Raw genomic sequence first — 15670 nt, forward strand, 5'->3', positions numbered from 1 at the left:
TGTCGGCAAAGGACTGAATATCATCAGCCCTTCGGCTCAGCCGTGTGTCCTGCATCTCGAGCAGTTTCGTCTGTACAGCTTGGTGGACTCTGCTGAAGGAGATTTTCTTTGCAGCGGACATGGGGTCGATGATGTACGCACGATGAAGACGATACTTCTCCTCAAACATGGACTTATTTCTTCACAGTTATCGTCAAAATAGTCTTGGTGCTTTCGCGCAATTATGACAAGGGTTTCAAATTCAATAGAGTACACCAGATGTTTGAAGGCCTCCCAGCATTTCTCCATGTCGTTGGTATCAGGGGTTGTGGTTTCCAGCTGGCTTGTCAGAGCTTCAGACAGAGCTTGCTCAGTGTTGCAGACTTTTCAGTCTAGAGACGTTGAGTCGCGTTGGGAGTTTAATTCAGTTAGAACCACACATAGCATTGGTCACCCGGACATCCTGCCTGTCATTCCCATGAACTAAGATGTAATCGATCATATGCCAACGCTTAGACCGTGTGTGCATCCAAGTTGTTTTATTATGGTTATGTAGACGGAAGACGGTGTTTGATATCAGGAGATCATATGTTGCGCACATCCTCAAAAGCAAATGTCTAATGCTGTTGCAGTTGCCAATACCATGTCTACCAATAACTCCCTCCCACGACATGTGGTCCTCGCAAACTCTGGCGTCAAAATCACCAAGAATGATCAGCTTGACTGACTTTGGTACCGAAGAAATCAAAATTTCCAGATCCTGGTAGAACATGATTTGGATTCCTCCACGTTGGTCATGGTTGGTGCATAAGTACTAATGAGTGTGGCTTACTTTTTAACATGTAATGGTAGCTTCAGCATTATTAGCGGTCATAAATTCCCTTTGGTAAGATGAAGAGCTTATTCACCAAACTCGACATAACGGCGAAGCCAACTCCAGACTCACTATGGTCATCGGTGCTACGTTCACTCCAGCAAAAGGTGTATCTAGCTCCAGCTTCAGTCAACTGGCCCACTCAGGGCTGCTATCTCTGTCTTGTAACGAGCAAGTTCTTTTGCAATCAGGGCAGTTCTTCTCTCCGGTCTGTCAGCCTCTGCACGATCCAACAGAGTGCGTATGTTCCACGCACTTAGAATGAGTGAAACCTTTCGGGTTTTCCTTGTGTTTCGGCCGCCAGAATGGGATTCACTCCAGCTGCGGTAAGCTGGTCGGGGTAGTTGAAGCAGGCTTTTTTAGGGCACCTTTTAAGTCTCTTCTTCAGGCTACTGAGGTAAGCACCGCTATCCTGAAGAAGTTTGCTTAATCGCTTAGACGGCTGCCGAGATCCATTTCTGCTTAAGATCAATGGAAGATGACCCTATGGCCTGAACCGCTAGCGAGCAAGGTCCGCCACTACGGCTACCAGAGCATCCACACCAGCCGCTTCGCATATCTCGCCCATCAGAGCAGGACTTGGACACGCATGATGACATGAATGACTTGCGCGTGAGTTGGATTAAAGTGAGGGAGAATTGCGCTGCGTCAGCCTCACTCTCTCGTCCAGGCCCCACTTTATCCAGTGGCAAGACGTAGTCAAGACAACTGGAATGGAGACTGGATGCAGTGGATGACCAAGGCGTCCTACGTGTCTTGCTGTGCTTTTAGCGTTCCACAACGCTTTGCTGGGTCCGCCTTTTTGCCGGTTGACCAGCTGGTGGTTCCTCCGCGAAGTCCGCCGGGTCCAGGCTTCACATGCAATGAGTGACAATCCCTAACTCACCGAGGATTTGAGACCCGTCGGTTACCCCCAGGAGTTGTACTAATAGCCATATGAAGTGTATCAATAGCCATATGAGTGTATTAATAACCATATGAAGTAGAAATGTAATAATAGCTATACGAGTCTGTTAATAGCCATATAAGTGTGATAATAGCCATACGAAGTGTATATGAATTAATAGCTATATTTGTGTATTAATAGCCGTATGAAGGGTATTTATAGCTATATGAAGTGTGCATGTATGAATAGCTATATGAGTGAATTAATATCAATACGAAGTGTATTAAGTGGATAAATTGCCACAGGGAGTGTATTAATAGTCACATATTAATAGCCATATGAAGTGTAATCAGAGCTATATGAAGTGTATTAATATCCATATAAAGCGTATTAATAGCTATATGAAGTGTAATAACAGTTATTTGAAGTTTATAAGTAGCCACATGAAATCAATTGATAACTATATGATATGGAATAACATCCGTACAAGGTTTAGTAACAGTTATATAAAGTGTATTAATAGCCATATCTAGTGTATTAATACAATGCTCTGTTGAATAACCAAAGTGTCCCAAACTCAGTGGAAACATTTTGCCTAAGTAGTCGAATTCAAATAATCGCACATAAAAATAGGTGAAAGATAACCTACATTCTATGCCGGCATGCACATAAACACAAATAAAATGTAACCTAAAGTCTATGATATACACATAAACACAGTGAAACCTAACCTAAAGTTTAAGCTGATACGCACACAAAGACAAGTGAAACATAAACTAAAATCTGTCAGCACGCACATAAAAACAGACGAAACATAACATACAGTCTATGCTAGCACGCACATACAAACAGGCGAAACATAACCTACAGTCTATGCTAACACACACATAAAGACAGGTGAAACATAGCCTAAAGTCTATGCTGTCACGCAAGAGAAAGGAGATAGTTCATGCACTTCATCTCTTGTATGAAATATAAAGGACAATGTACACCAAAGGTAAAAAAATAATTACCTCTCATTAGCCAGGATTCCTCTTATGATGGCATACGTAATACAGAAAATAAGTGGCACACCTAAGAGAAAGAAATTAACCAAACTAGTGTGAAAGCAATTAACCCGACACTGTTTCCACTAATTATATTCATAAACGTAATCCAGGTGGTCTGCATACATTTTTGTAAAACCTAGCCTGATGAGTGATGTTGATAACTGGTATACTGAAATCTAAAAGATCTCAAAGTTTAAGAATATTAAAGGAAATAACAAATAAAAGAGTTGCAAATGTTATAAATGTATTATTTGAAAACCCACAACTTGGTGCAAACATTATAATAAAATATCAAGTATTAGTTATAGTTATTGTTGTTTTGCCAATGAATGCTGACATAAGCATTAGTAAACTTCAATACACGATTCTTCTTTCATCTTTGACTCTCAATGTAATCAGCGAAATAACGCAAAAAAATTTCAAAATCAGAAATAACGCAAAAAATCTTCAAAATCAGAAATAACGCAAAAAATCTTCAAAATCAGAAATAACGCAAAAAATCTTCAAAATCAGAAATAACGCAAAGAATCTTCAAAATCAGAAATAACGCAAAAAATCTTCAAAATCATATAGTAATGAGGACTGAATGCATAGTTCCTACCAATGATGTGTCGTATCCATTATTTAGCGGGAAGATTCCGTTTATGACTACATTATTACATTCCTAAAATCTAACTTATAATTATTGTCAGATTTATAAATGTGATAAAAGTTTTCATTCTTTGATTATGTCAAACATGGCGATATTAATTACTTGTATTTGTGACTGATTTGAAAGATTAATAGTAACTACTCCGAGTGACCAATGAAAATTCTCTGTAGCTTTCACTTACCCCAGCCCGTTAAATATAGCCATAGCAGGGATTTGGGTGGTGAGAATGCGTTGGTTATCAGTCGATGTAGGTAGAAGCTTTCGCAAAACATCCACATGTAGTTTGTACTAGTAAAATATATCTTCAGGAAAGATAATAATTTACAGCCAGCCTGTAATACAAAATCAAACCGAGCTATTTTGCATCAAATTATTTAGTCAGCTTCCTTCCGTTAAGCATCATTTAAAAACAAATTCGTTGGATAATGTCAACCTGAAAAGAAGTTATTTTTAAAATGCTCCATATTCTTCACAGAATCAGGAACTCTCTTTATATCAAAGCTAAAGAACAAATTGAGACATAGGTTTATATAACTATAAAATGCATTACATTTTTGTTTGATGCAAAATGGAGAAAGAGAGGTATGGTGTTCATATGTGAATTTCATTTTTTGATTTATATAAAAAAGCAAATTTTCTACTTGATGTAGAACGTACACGTAAAGCTTTTGTCATTCATAATGATACATAAATCCTTGCAAAATAGGATATCAGTTTTTGTCTCTGTCAAATGTGTCGACTCTAGATCTTCTGGATAAAATCTCTCTTGTCGAATTTCGACTTCAATAGCACACCATAAAATGAAAAGTTTCTTAAGTCTTTACAATCGGGTCTGCCAAAACCCTGTCGAAAGAAACTTCCACTAGTGTACATTTAGTGTGCAATTTATGAACGAGTTGATTGTTTTTACACAACAAGTTGATTCTTGAGACTGGCATACTGTTTAATTACACAACATTGATTCTAGAGACTGGCATAATGTTTTATTACACAACACATCGATTCTAGAGACTGGCATAACGTTTTATTACACAACACGTCAATTCTAGAGACTGGCATAATATTTTCTTACACAACACGCTGATTCTAGAGACTGGCTAGTGTTTTTTTTACACAACACGTTGATTCTAGAGACTGGTACAATGTTTTATTACACAAAACGTTGATTCTAGAGACTGGTATAAGGTTTTATTACATAACACGTTGATTCTAGAGACTGGTATAATGTTTTATTACATAACACGCTGATTCTAGAGACTGGTATAATGTTTTATTACATAACACGTTGATTCTAGAGACTGGCATAATGTTTTATTACACAACACGTTGATTCTAGAGACTGACATAATGTTTTATTACACAACACGTTTATTCTAGAGACTGGCATACTGTTTAATTACACAACACATTGATTCTAGAGACTGGCATAATGTTTTATTACACAACACATCGATTCTAGAGACTGGCATAACGTTTTATTACATAACACGTCAATTCTAGAGACTGGCATAATGTTTTCTTACAAAACACATCAATTCTAGAGACTGGCATAATGTTTTCTTACACAACACGCTGATTCTAGAGACTGGCTAGTGTTTTCTTACACAACACGTTGATTCTAGAGACTGGTACAATGTTTTATTACACAAAACGTTGATTCTAGAGACTGGTATAATGTTTTATTACATAACACGTTGATTCTAGAGACTGGTATAATGTTTTATTACATAACACGTTGATTCTAGAGACTGACATAATGTTTTATTACACAAAACGTTGATTCTAAAGACTGGTATAATGTTTTCGTACACAACACGTTGATTCTAGAGACTGGCATAATGTATTCTTACACAACACATTGATTCTAGAGACTGGCATACTGTTTTATTACACAACACGTTGATTCTGGAGACTGGCATAATGTGTTATTACACAACACTTTGATTCTAGAGACTGGTATAATGTTTTCTTACACAACACGCAGATTTTAGAGACTGGCATAATATTTTATTACATAACACGCTGATTTTAGAGACTGGTATAATATTTTATTACATAACACGTTGATTCTAGAGACTGACACAATGCTGTATTACACAAAATGTTGATTCTAGATACTGGTATAATGTTTTCTTACACAGCACGTTGATTCTAGAGAGTGGCGTAGTGTTTTATTACACAACACGTTGATTCTAGAGACTGGCATAATGTTTTATTACACAACACGTTGATTCTAGAGAGTGGCATAATGTTTTATTACACAATACGTTGATTCTAGATGCTGACATAATGTTTTAATTCACATCACGTTGATTCTAGAGTCGAGCATAATGTTACACAACACATTGATTCAAGACAGTGGCATTATGTTTAACTAATGTTTGTTCCAGAGAGTGGCAGGGGTCTTCTTAGACAACATGCTGATTTCAGAGAGTGGCATATTGTTTTATTACACATGTTGATTCCAGAGAGTGGCATAACGTATTATTGAAAAACATACTGACTTCAAAATGTGACAAATATTTATTCAATAAGTCTCATAATTTCATGTCAAACGAGCACGAGTGTTAGGGTCCTTTTCTCATGTGTTAGGGACACAATACTACTCTATGACATCACTGTCTCGAATTATTTAGTATTTATATGCTACTACGTTTAATCGTTATCTTGCGTTACTTAGTATATTAGTCTGTGAAATTGCTACATGGCGTTATTCAGTGTACAACTAAGTGACGTTGCTGTACTTAGTCCACTACTATGTCACATCGCTATCTGGCGTTATTTAGTCCACTACTTTGTCACAACGCTTTCTGACGTTATTTAGTCCACTACTATGCCACATCGCTATCTGGCGTTATTTAGTCCACTACTATGCCACATCGCTATCTGGCATTATTTAGTCCACTACTTTGTCACAACGCTATCTGACGTTATTTAGTCCACTACTTTGTCACAACGCTATCTGACGTTATTTAGTCCACTACTTTGTCACATCGCTATCTGGCGTTATTTAGTCCACTACTATGTCACATCGCTATATGGCGTTATTTAGTCCACTACTATGTCACATCGCTATATGGCGTTATTTAGTGTACTACTATCTGACATTGCTATATGGCGTTATCAAGTGTAATGTTTCGATACGTCTTAACAATGTTTATGAATGAACGTTATGATGCTAACGAAGATGAATGCTGCATGATAAAGTGGTAAATAAAGTCCATATGCCAGTCATATGCAGTCTGGGTTGGACATGTTGATGATATGGCTATTATCAGGGTTCTAATATAACGCTGTCAAAAAGAGATTTGACCCATCGATCCACATTGTCAAGGCTGTAATATGACGCTGTTAAAGAGATTTAACCCACCGATACTCATCGTCAAGGCTGTAATATGACGCTGTCAAAAAGAGTTTTAACCCACCGATCCACGTTGTCAAGGATGGAATATGTCGCTGTCAAGGAGATGGAAGCCACCGATCCACATTGTCAATACTGTAATATGACGCAGTCCAAGAGAGTTAACCCATCCTTCCATGGAATAGACATTTGGATAAATTCCTCTTAAACTACTGCTTCAATGTATCTATTTTATTTCCGAATTTCTAATTCCGTACATTTAAAAATACGACCTAAGTATAATCGTAAACTTTCACTGCATGCTACAAGAACAAGTATGACGTGAACTAAATTAGGGTTAAAGTTCTTACGTGGTTTTCATACAGAAGAGTATCTGTTACCATGGGATTCGTGAGCTTATCGTACGTCACCAACATGTCCCAGATTATGTAAAATATTCCGCTGAATGTAAAGGAGAGGAAGAAATTAATATGGAGTCGTATCCTGTGCTGCTTTCTCAAAGATCTGGAAAAAGGAAAGTAGCAGATATATATCACCCGCAAAAAGGAAAATGGCTGATATTAATCACCTGAGAAGGGAAAATATATATTTCTTTACCGGAAAAGGGAAAATAGCAGAAGTTTATCGCTTGAAAAGGGCAAATAGCAGCTGTTTATCATCTAGTTATGGAAGAGTTTGATCTACCTAAAATATTTTAGTCTCGAAAATCATGCTTATTTTAATTTAGGAAAAAAGTAGTCCATCAAATACAATTTCCAATATAATTCCTTGGAAAATATTATATACGTTAAGGCAGTTATCTCAAAGATCATATTTCATTAATTCGTTTAGTGTATATACATTCACCTTTGATTAATTTTATTTTCAAAACTATTAGAGTATTCTTTCTAAATTTTCTCAATAGCAAGAACACCTCGCAAAGTGGTAAAACATCACGAATATATATATATATATATATATATATATATATATATATATATATATATATATATATATATATATATATATAGAGAGAGAGAGAGAGAGAGAGAGAGAGAGAGAGAGAGAGAGAGAGAGAGAATATGGTCATTTATAATTAGTAATTATCCACAAACATGACGAGCAGTCTTGAGAGGGTAATGCAATCGTCAAATCTTTCCCTAATCGCTTTAAAAATGATTGCCTAAGCATTTGTTGAATGGCGTCATTATGCTATGGAGAGTCTTAGTGCATGACAGACATGAAGAGTTACATAGCCTGAAGTCCAAATTAACCCCGGTAACCCATTAAATTCAGGTTCACACTTACTTGTACTAACAAAATGCAGCAACCCATTTAAAGCGCAGTAATCCATTTAAAGTAAGTGATACACTTGTAACATCAAAACCTAGCAATCCATTTAAAATCAAGGTTACACTTAGTTGTAATAACAACATGCCCAATTAAAGTCAGGGTAACACATACTTGTAATAACAAAATATCCCGAGTGCAGGGACAAGGAAACTGAGGCTGACTACATTACATCCTAGCTTGAGGAATATTGTGGTTTTCAGCTCCTGAAATATAAAACATTTCCACAGACAATACTTGTAAGAATGATACATTCTGATATAATAAATAAAACTTCAGAATGGCCACAAGGCTATGTAACGTACAAAGATCACACACACCACGTGCTATTTAAATGTAATGGGAATCAAGTCATATCCCACGTGGTATATAAATGCAATGGGAATCAAAGCATATGCCATGTAATATTGAAATGCGGTATGACTCGAACCAGATGTCACCTGGTCTTTTAACGCAATGGGAATCAAATCAGTTGCCACGTGCTATTTAAATGTAATGGAAATCAAGTCATATGCCACTTGGTACTTAAATGCAATGGGAATCAAAGCATATTCCACGAGGAATATAAATGTGATGGCAGTCACATCATTTGTCACGTGCTATTTAAATGTAATGGCAATCAAGTCATATGCCACGTGGTATTTAAATGCAATGGGAATCAAAACATATGCCACGTGGTATTTAAATACGATGGGAATCAAGTCAGCTGCCACATGCTAATTAATTGTTTGGGGAATAAAGTCATATGTCACATCTTGTTTTTTAAATGCAATTAGAATCAATCCATGTGCCATGTAGTATTTAAATGCGATGGGAATAAATATCATACGCCACATGATATATAAATGTGAGTGAAGGTACAAGGACGCTGAGTCTGACTACATTGCATCCTGCTTGAGAAACATTGTAGTTTTCAGCTCCTGAAATAGAAAACATTTCTACAAGCAACACTTGTGATACAATCTTATATAATAAATCATACCTACGAACTGCCGATGTAGATCACAAAGATCACATGTCATATAGTATTTAAATGCAATGGGAATCAAGTTATATGCCACGTGGTATTAAATTCCACAGGAATCAAGTTATATGCCACATAGTATTTAAATGCAATGGGAATCAAGTTATATGCCACGTGGTATTAAATTCCACAGGAATCAAGTTATATGCCACATAGTATTTAAATGCAATGGGAATCAAGTTATATGCCACGTGGTATTAAATTCCACAGGAATCAAGTTATATGCCACATAGTATTTAAATGCAATGGGAATCAAGTTATATGCCACGTGGTATTAAATTCCACAGGAATCAAGTTATATGCCACGTGGTATTAAATTCCACAGGAATCAAGTTATATGCCACATATTATTTAAATGCAATGGGAATCGAATTATATGCCACGTGGTATTAAATTCCACAGGAATCAAGTTATATGCCACGTGGTATTAAATTCCACAGGAATCAAGTTATATGCCACGTGGTATTAAATTCCACAGGAATCAAGTTATATGCCACATATTATTTAAATGCAATGGGAATCAAATTATATGCCACGTGGTATTATATTCCACAGGAATCAAGTTATATGCCACGTGGTATTAAATTCCACAGGAATCAAGTTATATTCCACATAGTATTTAAATGCAACGGGAATCAAACCAGTTGTATCCGACTGTTCACATTTAAAAACATTTTCGGGACCATCGTTTTCAGTTTTCTGGAAAGGCAGTGCGTGATTACATAAATTTTCACAACATTTGCTCTTTCTTCCCAGAACAGGCAAAACAAGTCCAGTTTTGATGCTAAAATTGGGTTTCTTGTGCATGAAGTTCATATTATCTTATAAAACAATAACTAATGACAAATGTTATATTTCTCCTGCATTCTGTACCCTTATCTTATGGTTACATTTTAATACTTGAAATGGAATCATCAAACACTTTTTTTTTACTGCAGTCCTAACACAAGCACACTTCGAAAATAATATGTTGGACTGATTGTGTATCACTAATCACCATCACACGTCAGAAATAATCGGTTGGACTGATTCTTTATCACTAATCACCATCACACTTCAGAAATAATCTATTGGACTGATTGTTTATCACTAATCACCAACACTTGTCAGAAATAATCTATTGGACTGATTGTTTATATCTAATCACCAGCACTCAACAAAAATAATCTATTGGACTGATTGTTTATATCTAATCACCAGCACACTTCAGAACTAATCTAGTGGATTGATTGTTTATCACTAATCACTAATCACGAGCGCTCAACCGAAATAATCTATTGGACTGGTTGCTTATCACTAATCACCAACACTCTTCATAAATAATGTATTGGACTGATTGTTTATCACTAATCACAAGCACTCAACCGAAATATTCTATTGGACTGATTGCTTATCACTAATCACTAGCACACTTCAGAAATAATATATTGGACTGATTGTTTATCACAAATCACCACTCTTCACAAATAATGTATTGGACTGATTATTTATCACTAATCACCAGCACTCAACCGAAATAATGTATTGGACTGATTGCTTATCACTAATCACTAGCACACTTCAGAAATAATCTATTGGACTGATTGTTTATCACAAATCACCCAACACTCTTCACAAATAATGTATTGGACTCATTATTTATCACTTATATGCTGTTTATAATACATTGTTTTACAAACAAGTTGTAAACTGATCAATAACAAAGTTATTTATTTCTTGTCCTATAATTAGAAAAAATTAGCATGAACATTAATCAGGGTAGCCTCATTGCCCAGAGTGAACAAAATCTAAACAGATAATTCTGGTTTAAGTTTGCCTAATAGGCTAAATGTGTGCAATGTAAGAACAAAACAATTCCAACTGGTGACTTTATTTCAGCTAGCAATGAATATTAATTATATAAAATCAAAAAATATATAGTTCTGCCCAATGAAAACATGAATATGTAAAATTCTAAAAGTTAAGATCCTGCTACACAGACAGAATTGTCATATTTAATTCTGTAAACAATTAATACATTGATCATATTTTCTCTTTGAGTATGGGTTAATATCAGGATCATTATCAATATAAGTAAACCTATTTATCTTGGTCTGAGTAACGGACATTGTGTTTCCCACGTTCTACATTATAATTATAGTATCAAAATTTATCTTGAAAACATTTGGTATCTTCTAGAATTAAATTTTCCATTAGGTAATATTTTCTCTTAGAAAATACTAATTGTGGCCTAGGTCAGGGAGAACGGCTTTATAACCTTGTTTACCTGGACAATTATTTCTTCGAGCTGTATGATCTTGAAGCAGAATCATTGCTGTGTTTAGTGTTTGACTGAAGCTGAACTTATTTAATTTTAGTTATTCTTCTCTGGAAATGTAAAGTGCTCCAGAATATTCTTGGGAGGAGACATTAATTAGTATTGATAGTGAATTCAAACAAAGGAACCTTGGCTTATATTAGTTTGATTCAACAAAAGACTGCTGGCATATTATTACAATTCAGGACATTGGTACATTAGTACATTAGAGACTACCGGTCACTACAGACACATCAACATCTTCAGCATTGGAAATTATTTTGGAATACTACTAAAGTTTATTCAAAGCGTTATTCATTAGGACTTGTTTTAGTAATTCTAGTATATTTTTTGGATTTAATTCGCAATACTGTAAGTTCTTCTTTTTACATTTTCAGTTTGTATTTTAGGGAAATCAATTATTTGTTCAATTTTACAAAACTTGTTGGTTTTCTCTTGTTTCTGTTTTATGTTGTTGTTTAAAACTATATAGTCATAACACAGTGCATGATGATTTTGTCTCTCGAAATGGAAATAGAACTGTCAGTATCTAGTAAGCTCATTATATAAATGCACCGTCTTGTTTTTGTGAACTAAAATTTACGGCTGAAACCGATAATGATTTAAATAACACCAGTCATGTTTCTGCGTCATGACTTCAACAATCGGCAGAATAAATACACGACAAAATCACTAATTCAATATTTTAAATCGAAAAACATGCTGACGCGTTTTAAATGAGTATATTTAACAATGCTCTGACTTAAATTAAACAAATTTTAAAGGCATCTGTTTTCAAGAACCCTAGAGAGATGAACGTGGTTAGCTGTCATCCTTTATGTGTATGACAGTTCCTCACGGATCTAAACGATTTAAATTCGATCGAAATAGTTCGTAAAAACAAGATAACTGCCACGAGCTATTCTATTCCTGCGATCATCTGTGCAATTTATAGAGTGAGATTAAATGTTTGGAAATTACAGCAGCTAATTGTTTTAACCAGAAGCGATCACGATACGAGTCAATCATTTGCAAAATAAAGTAACACGTCCATTGAAGGACGATCTTAGGAAATACAATAACATGTCTGTTGAAGGACTATCCCAAAAATATACATCTATTTGTTTGTTGATTAACGATTTTCGGATATAAACTAAGATCTTTGCTGAAGGACCGTCTAAGGAAATACAACAACCTGTCTGTTGAAGGACGATTTTGGGAAATACAGTAACCTGGCTATTGATGGACGATTCTAGGAAATACAGTAACCTGACTGTTGAAGGACGATTTTGGGAAATACAGTAACCTGGCTATTGAAGGACGATTCTAGGAAATACAGTAACCTGACTGTTGAAGGACTATGTTAGGGAATACAGCAATCTGACTGATGAATGACGATTTTAGTGAATACAGTAATCTGGCTATTGAAGGACGATTTTAGGAAATACAGTAACCTGGCTATTGAAGGACGATTCTAGGAAATACAGTAACCTGACTGTTGAAGGACTATGTTAGGGAATACAGCAATCTGACTGATGAATGACGATTTTAGTGAATACAGTAACCTGGCTATTGAAGGACGATTTTAGTGAATACAGTAGCCTGGCTGATGAAGGACGATTTTAGGAAATACAGTAACCTGGCTGATGAAGGACGATTTTAGGAAATACAGTAACCTGGCTGATGAAGGACGATTTTAGGAAATACAGCTACCTGGCTGTTAAAAGAAAATTTTAGGAAATACAGTAACCTGGTTGTTGAAGGACGATTTTAGGAAATACAGCAAAAGGGATGTTAAAAGAAAGTTTTAGGAAATACAGTAACCTGGTTGTTGAATGACGATTTTAGGAAATACAGCAACCCGGCTGTTAAAAGAAAGTTTTAGGAAATACAATAACCTGGCTGATGAAGGACGATTTTAGGAAATACAGCAAGTTGTATATGTGTCAAGGATCTTAGCGTCCTCCCTCAGTCCTAATCAAAATACAGTTACATGTATGTGTAAGGACAATCTTAGGAAATATAGTTACCAACCTATGCACGGAGAATCTTACGGTCTTAACACACATGCCTTCAAAATATAGTATGTGATCAAGTCAGAAAATTATATATAGCCACTTTATTTTTATAACTTGTGTTGTTTACTTACATCGATATCAAGACAAGGAGTGTAGTCGGTCCACTTGCTCCCCCCTTTCGTCATCCATGTTCCGTTGGCTAGGCACGACTTTACTGCAGATCCTGTAAGCGTTAAGAAATCTATGAATATTAAGAATCTAAGAGCACATTTTAAGCTTAATTCGGGTGTGAGTGGCTAAGGGGGAATAAATTCTGCTTTCAGGATTTAGGTCTCACAACATTGTAGTCAAATAAAATTGGTTATATGTGCGTATTACAGGGATATTGTAGTGATTCAGTTTTGAATGTGTTTTACTGGGCTTTACACAATTAAAATGACATTTTAATGTTTTAGCATCAAATAATGAATTTCTTCCCATCCATCTGAACATAATCACTCGTTTTATCAGAATTAGGGCAATATTAATAACGTTGCTTAAACGATATTGTAATGGAGTTTAATTATTTCACAATTTCGATGAAATGGAGGCCAGAAATGCATTCTTCCCTGTATCAACATCCTCCATCACGTATATAGACCAATGACGTCGGGTGCGAGATTTCAAAATAGAAAGCTCCGGTTTCTGTCCTTTGCTTATATAGTAACAGACTATTACGTTACGCAAAACCAACATTATTGGGCAAACATGCATACCCTTAAAAATCGCAATATATTCCTGAGTGGACTGCACGGCGATTTTCTCATTTTTTACCTCAGAAGATCTTTAGGCAAGAGTGAATATTGTAAGAAGTCTGGCAGGTACGTTCGATTACATCTAGGTCTCCATAAACACAGTAATGTACTGTAATGGAGAGTAATGGACAGTAATGGGACAACAATACAATATTGCGAAAGAAATTATAGTAATGTACATTAAATATTATAATTTTATTTTACGGACTTAAATATATAGATCATAAGATACAAATGTGGTTGTTATAATCTTTTATTAGTGCTGATAATACGCTTTAATTAAAATAATGACAATACATGGAAACAACTCTCTCTCTCTCTCTCTCTCTCTCTCTCTCTCTCTCTATATATATATATATATATATATATATATATATATATATATATATATATATATATATATATATATGTTCTTAACTAGGACTGTCCACCTTTTTTATCTTGTTATTGTGTGACTCCGCTCAGATCTCATTCTTTTTCTCTGGTGAGTTTGTTTTTTCTCCCTTCGGAAGGTGTTTTTTGTATACTAATTTTACTATTTGTCGACCGTACCGTTAGCGTATTTTTCATTTGTCTTTGAGAAGGTTTCTAAATAATGCTACTCGTTCAGTTTCTGTTTCCTGACACAACACGGCAGTATAATTTCTGTGTGCATATAATTGGATGCCAGCTTGAAATTGCCTCTTCCAATCAATGATCTTTCGGTGTCTTTATACTGGGAAATGACAATCGATTGTATTACGTCTATCAAATCGGATATATTTTTTGCTTTCAATTGGTTTACATCTTCATGATATTATTGGCATTATTATTTGTCCATTGGGCGTCTACACTTTGTACCCTCGCAGGAAAGTTAACATGATCTTTCAAAATTGGTAACATTCGTTTTTCGGAGTATGGCTGGAAACCCGACGCTTTTTCCGAAATTACATCTGTTTCACGTTTTATTCTTGCTTCTAATACTACAGCATTACCGGCCTGTGAAATTTCTTTGTAACCGAAAAGGGTGTTTACAACTGATTTTCTATCTTGCACATTGACACCGATCCTATTTTTTAAATATTCAGTGAAGTTTTTCTTCAAGTGAAGTGTACAAACAATCTGTGTCGCTCCAGGGAATGACCACTTTAAACTTTTACGAATCTCAGTTTCGTCATCTGAGCCGACAATCATGGTTTCTATTCTTCATCTGTGAAATGACTGGCAATTTGTGAGAAGAAAGCATTGTAAGTTTCAAAAGTCAGATTTACCATGTAGAACAGAATAGGAGACTCAAAATGTGCTCTGTTTTTGAACACTGTTGATGTTAAATACATTTCATCAAGATTAAATGTTCTGTCCACACCTTATGCTGTTCCCTCCATCGTACAACATAATCGTTTAATATCATGTATCTGGGAGTCAGGGT

General features: G+C 35.4%; 1 protein-coding gene across 1 annotated transcript in view; it reads right to left on the reverse strand.

Annotated features, from left to right (window-relative positions):
- The window catches only part of LOC149776652 (calcitonin gene-related peptide type 1 receptor-like), a 168591-nt gene that overhangs the window by 26382 nt on the left and 126539 nt on the right, over positions 1-15670 (reverse strand). Inside the window, exons 4-8 of the mRNA XM_089941179.1 lie at positions 13600-13691; positions 8245-8336; positions 7152-7305; positions 3622-3772; positions 2753-2813 (exon numbers count right to left, since the gene is read on the reverse strand). Coding sequence (XP_089797305.1) covers positions 2753-2813; positions 3622-3772; positions 7152-7305; positions 8245-8336; positions 13600-13691 — 550 coding nt within the window. The remainder of the gene's footprint in view (positions 1-2752; positions 2814-3621; positions 3773-7151; positions 7306-8244; positions 8337-13599; positions 13692-15670) is intronic.

This window comes from Sinohyriopsis cumingii, chromosome 18 (assembly GCF_028554795.1).
Source record: "Sinohyriopsis cumingii isolate HCF-2022 chromosome 18, ASM2855479v2, whole genome shotgun sequence".
NCBI lineage: Eukaryota > Metazoa > Mollusca > Bivalvia > Unionida > Unionidae > Sinohyriopsis > Sinohyriopsis cumingii.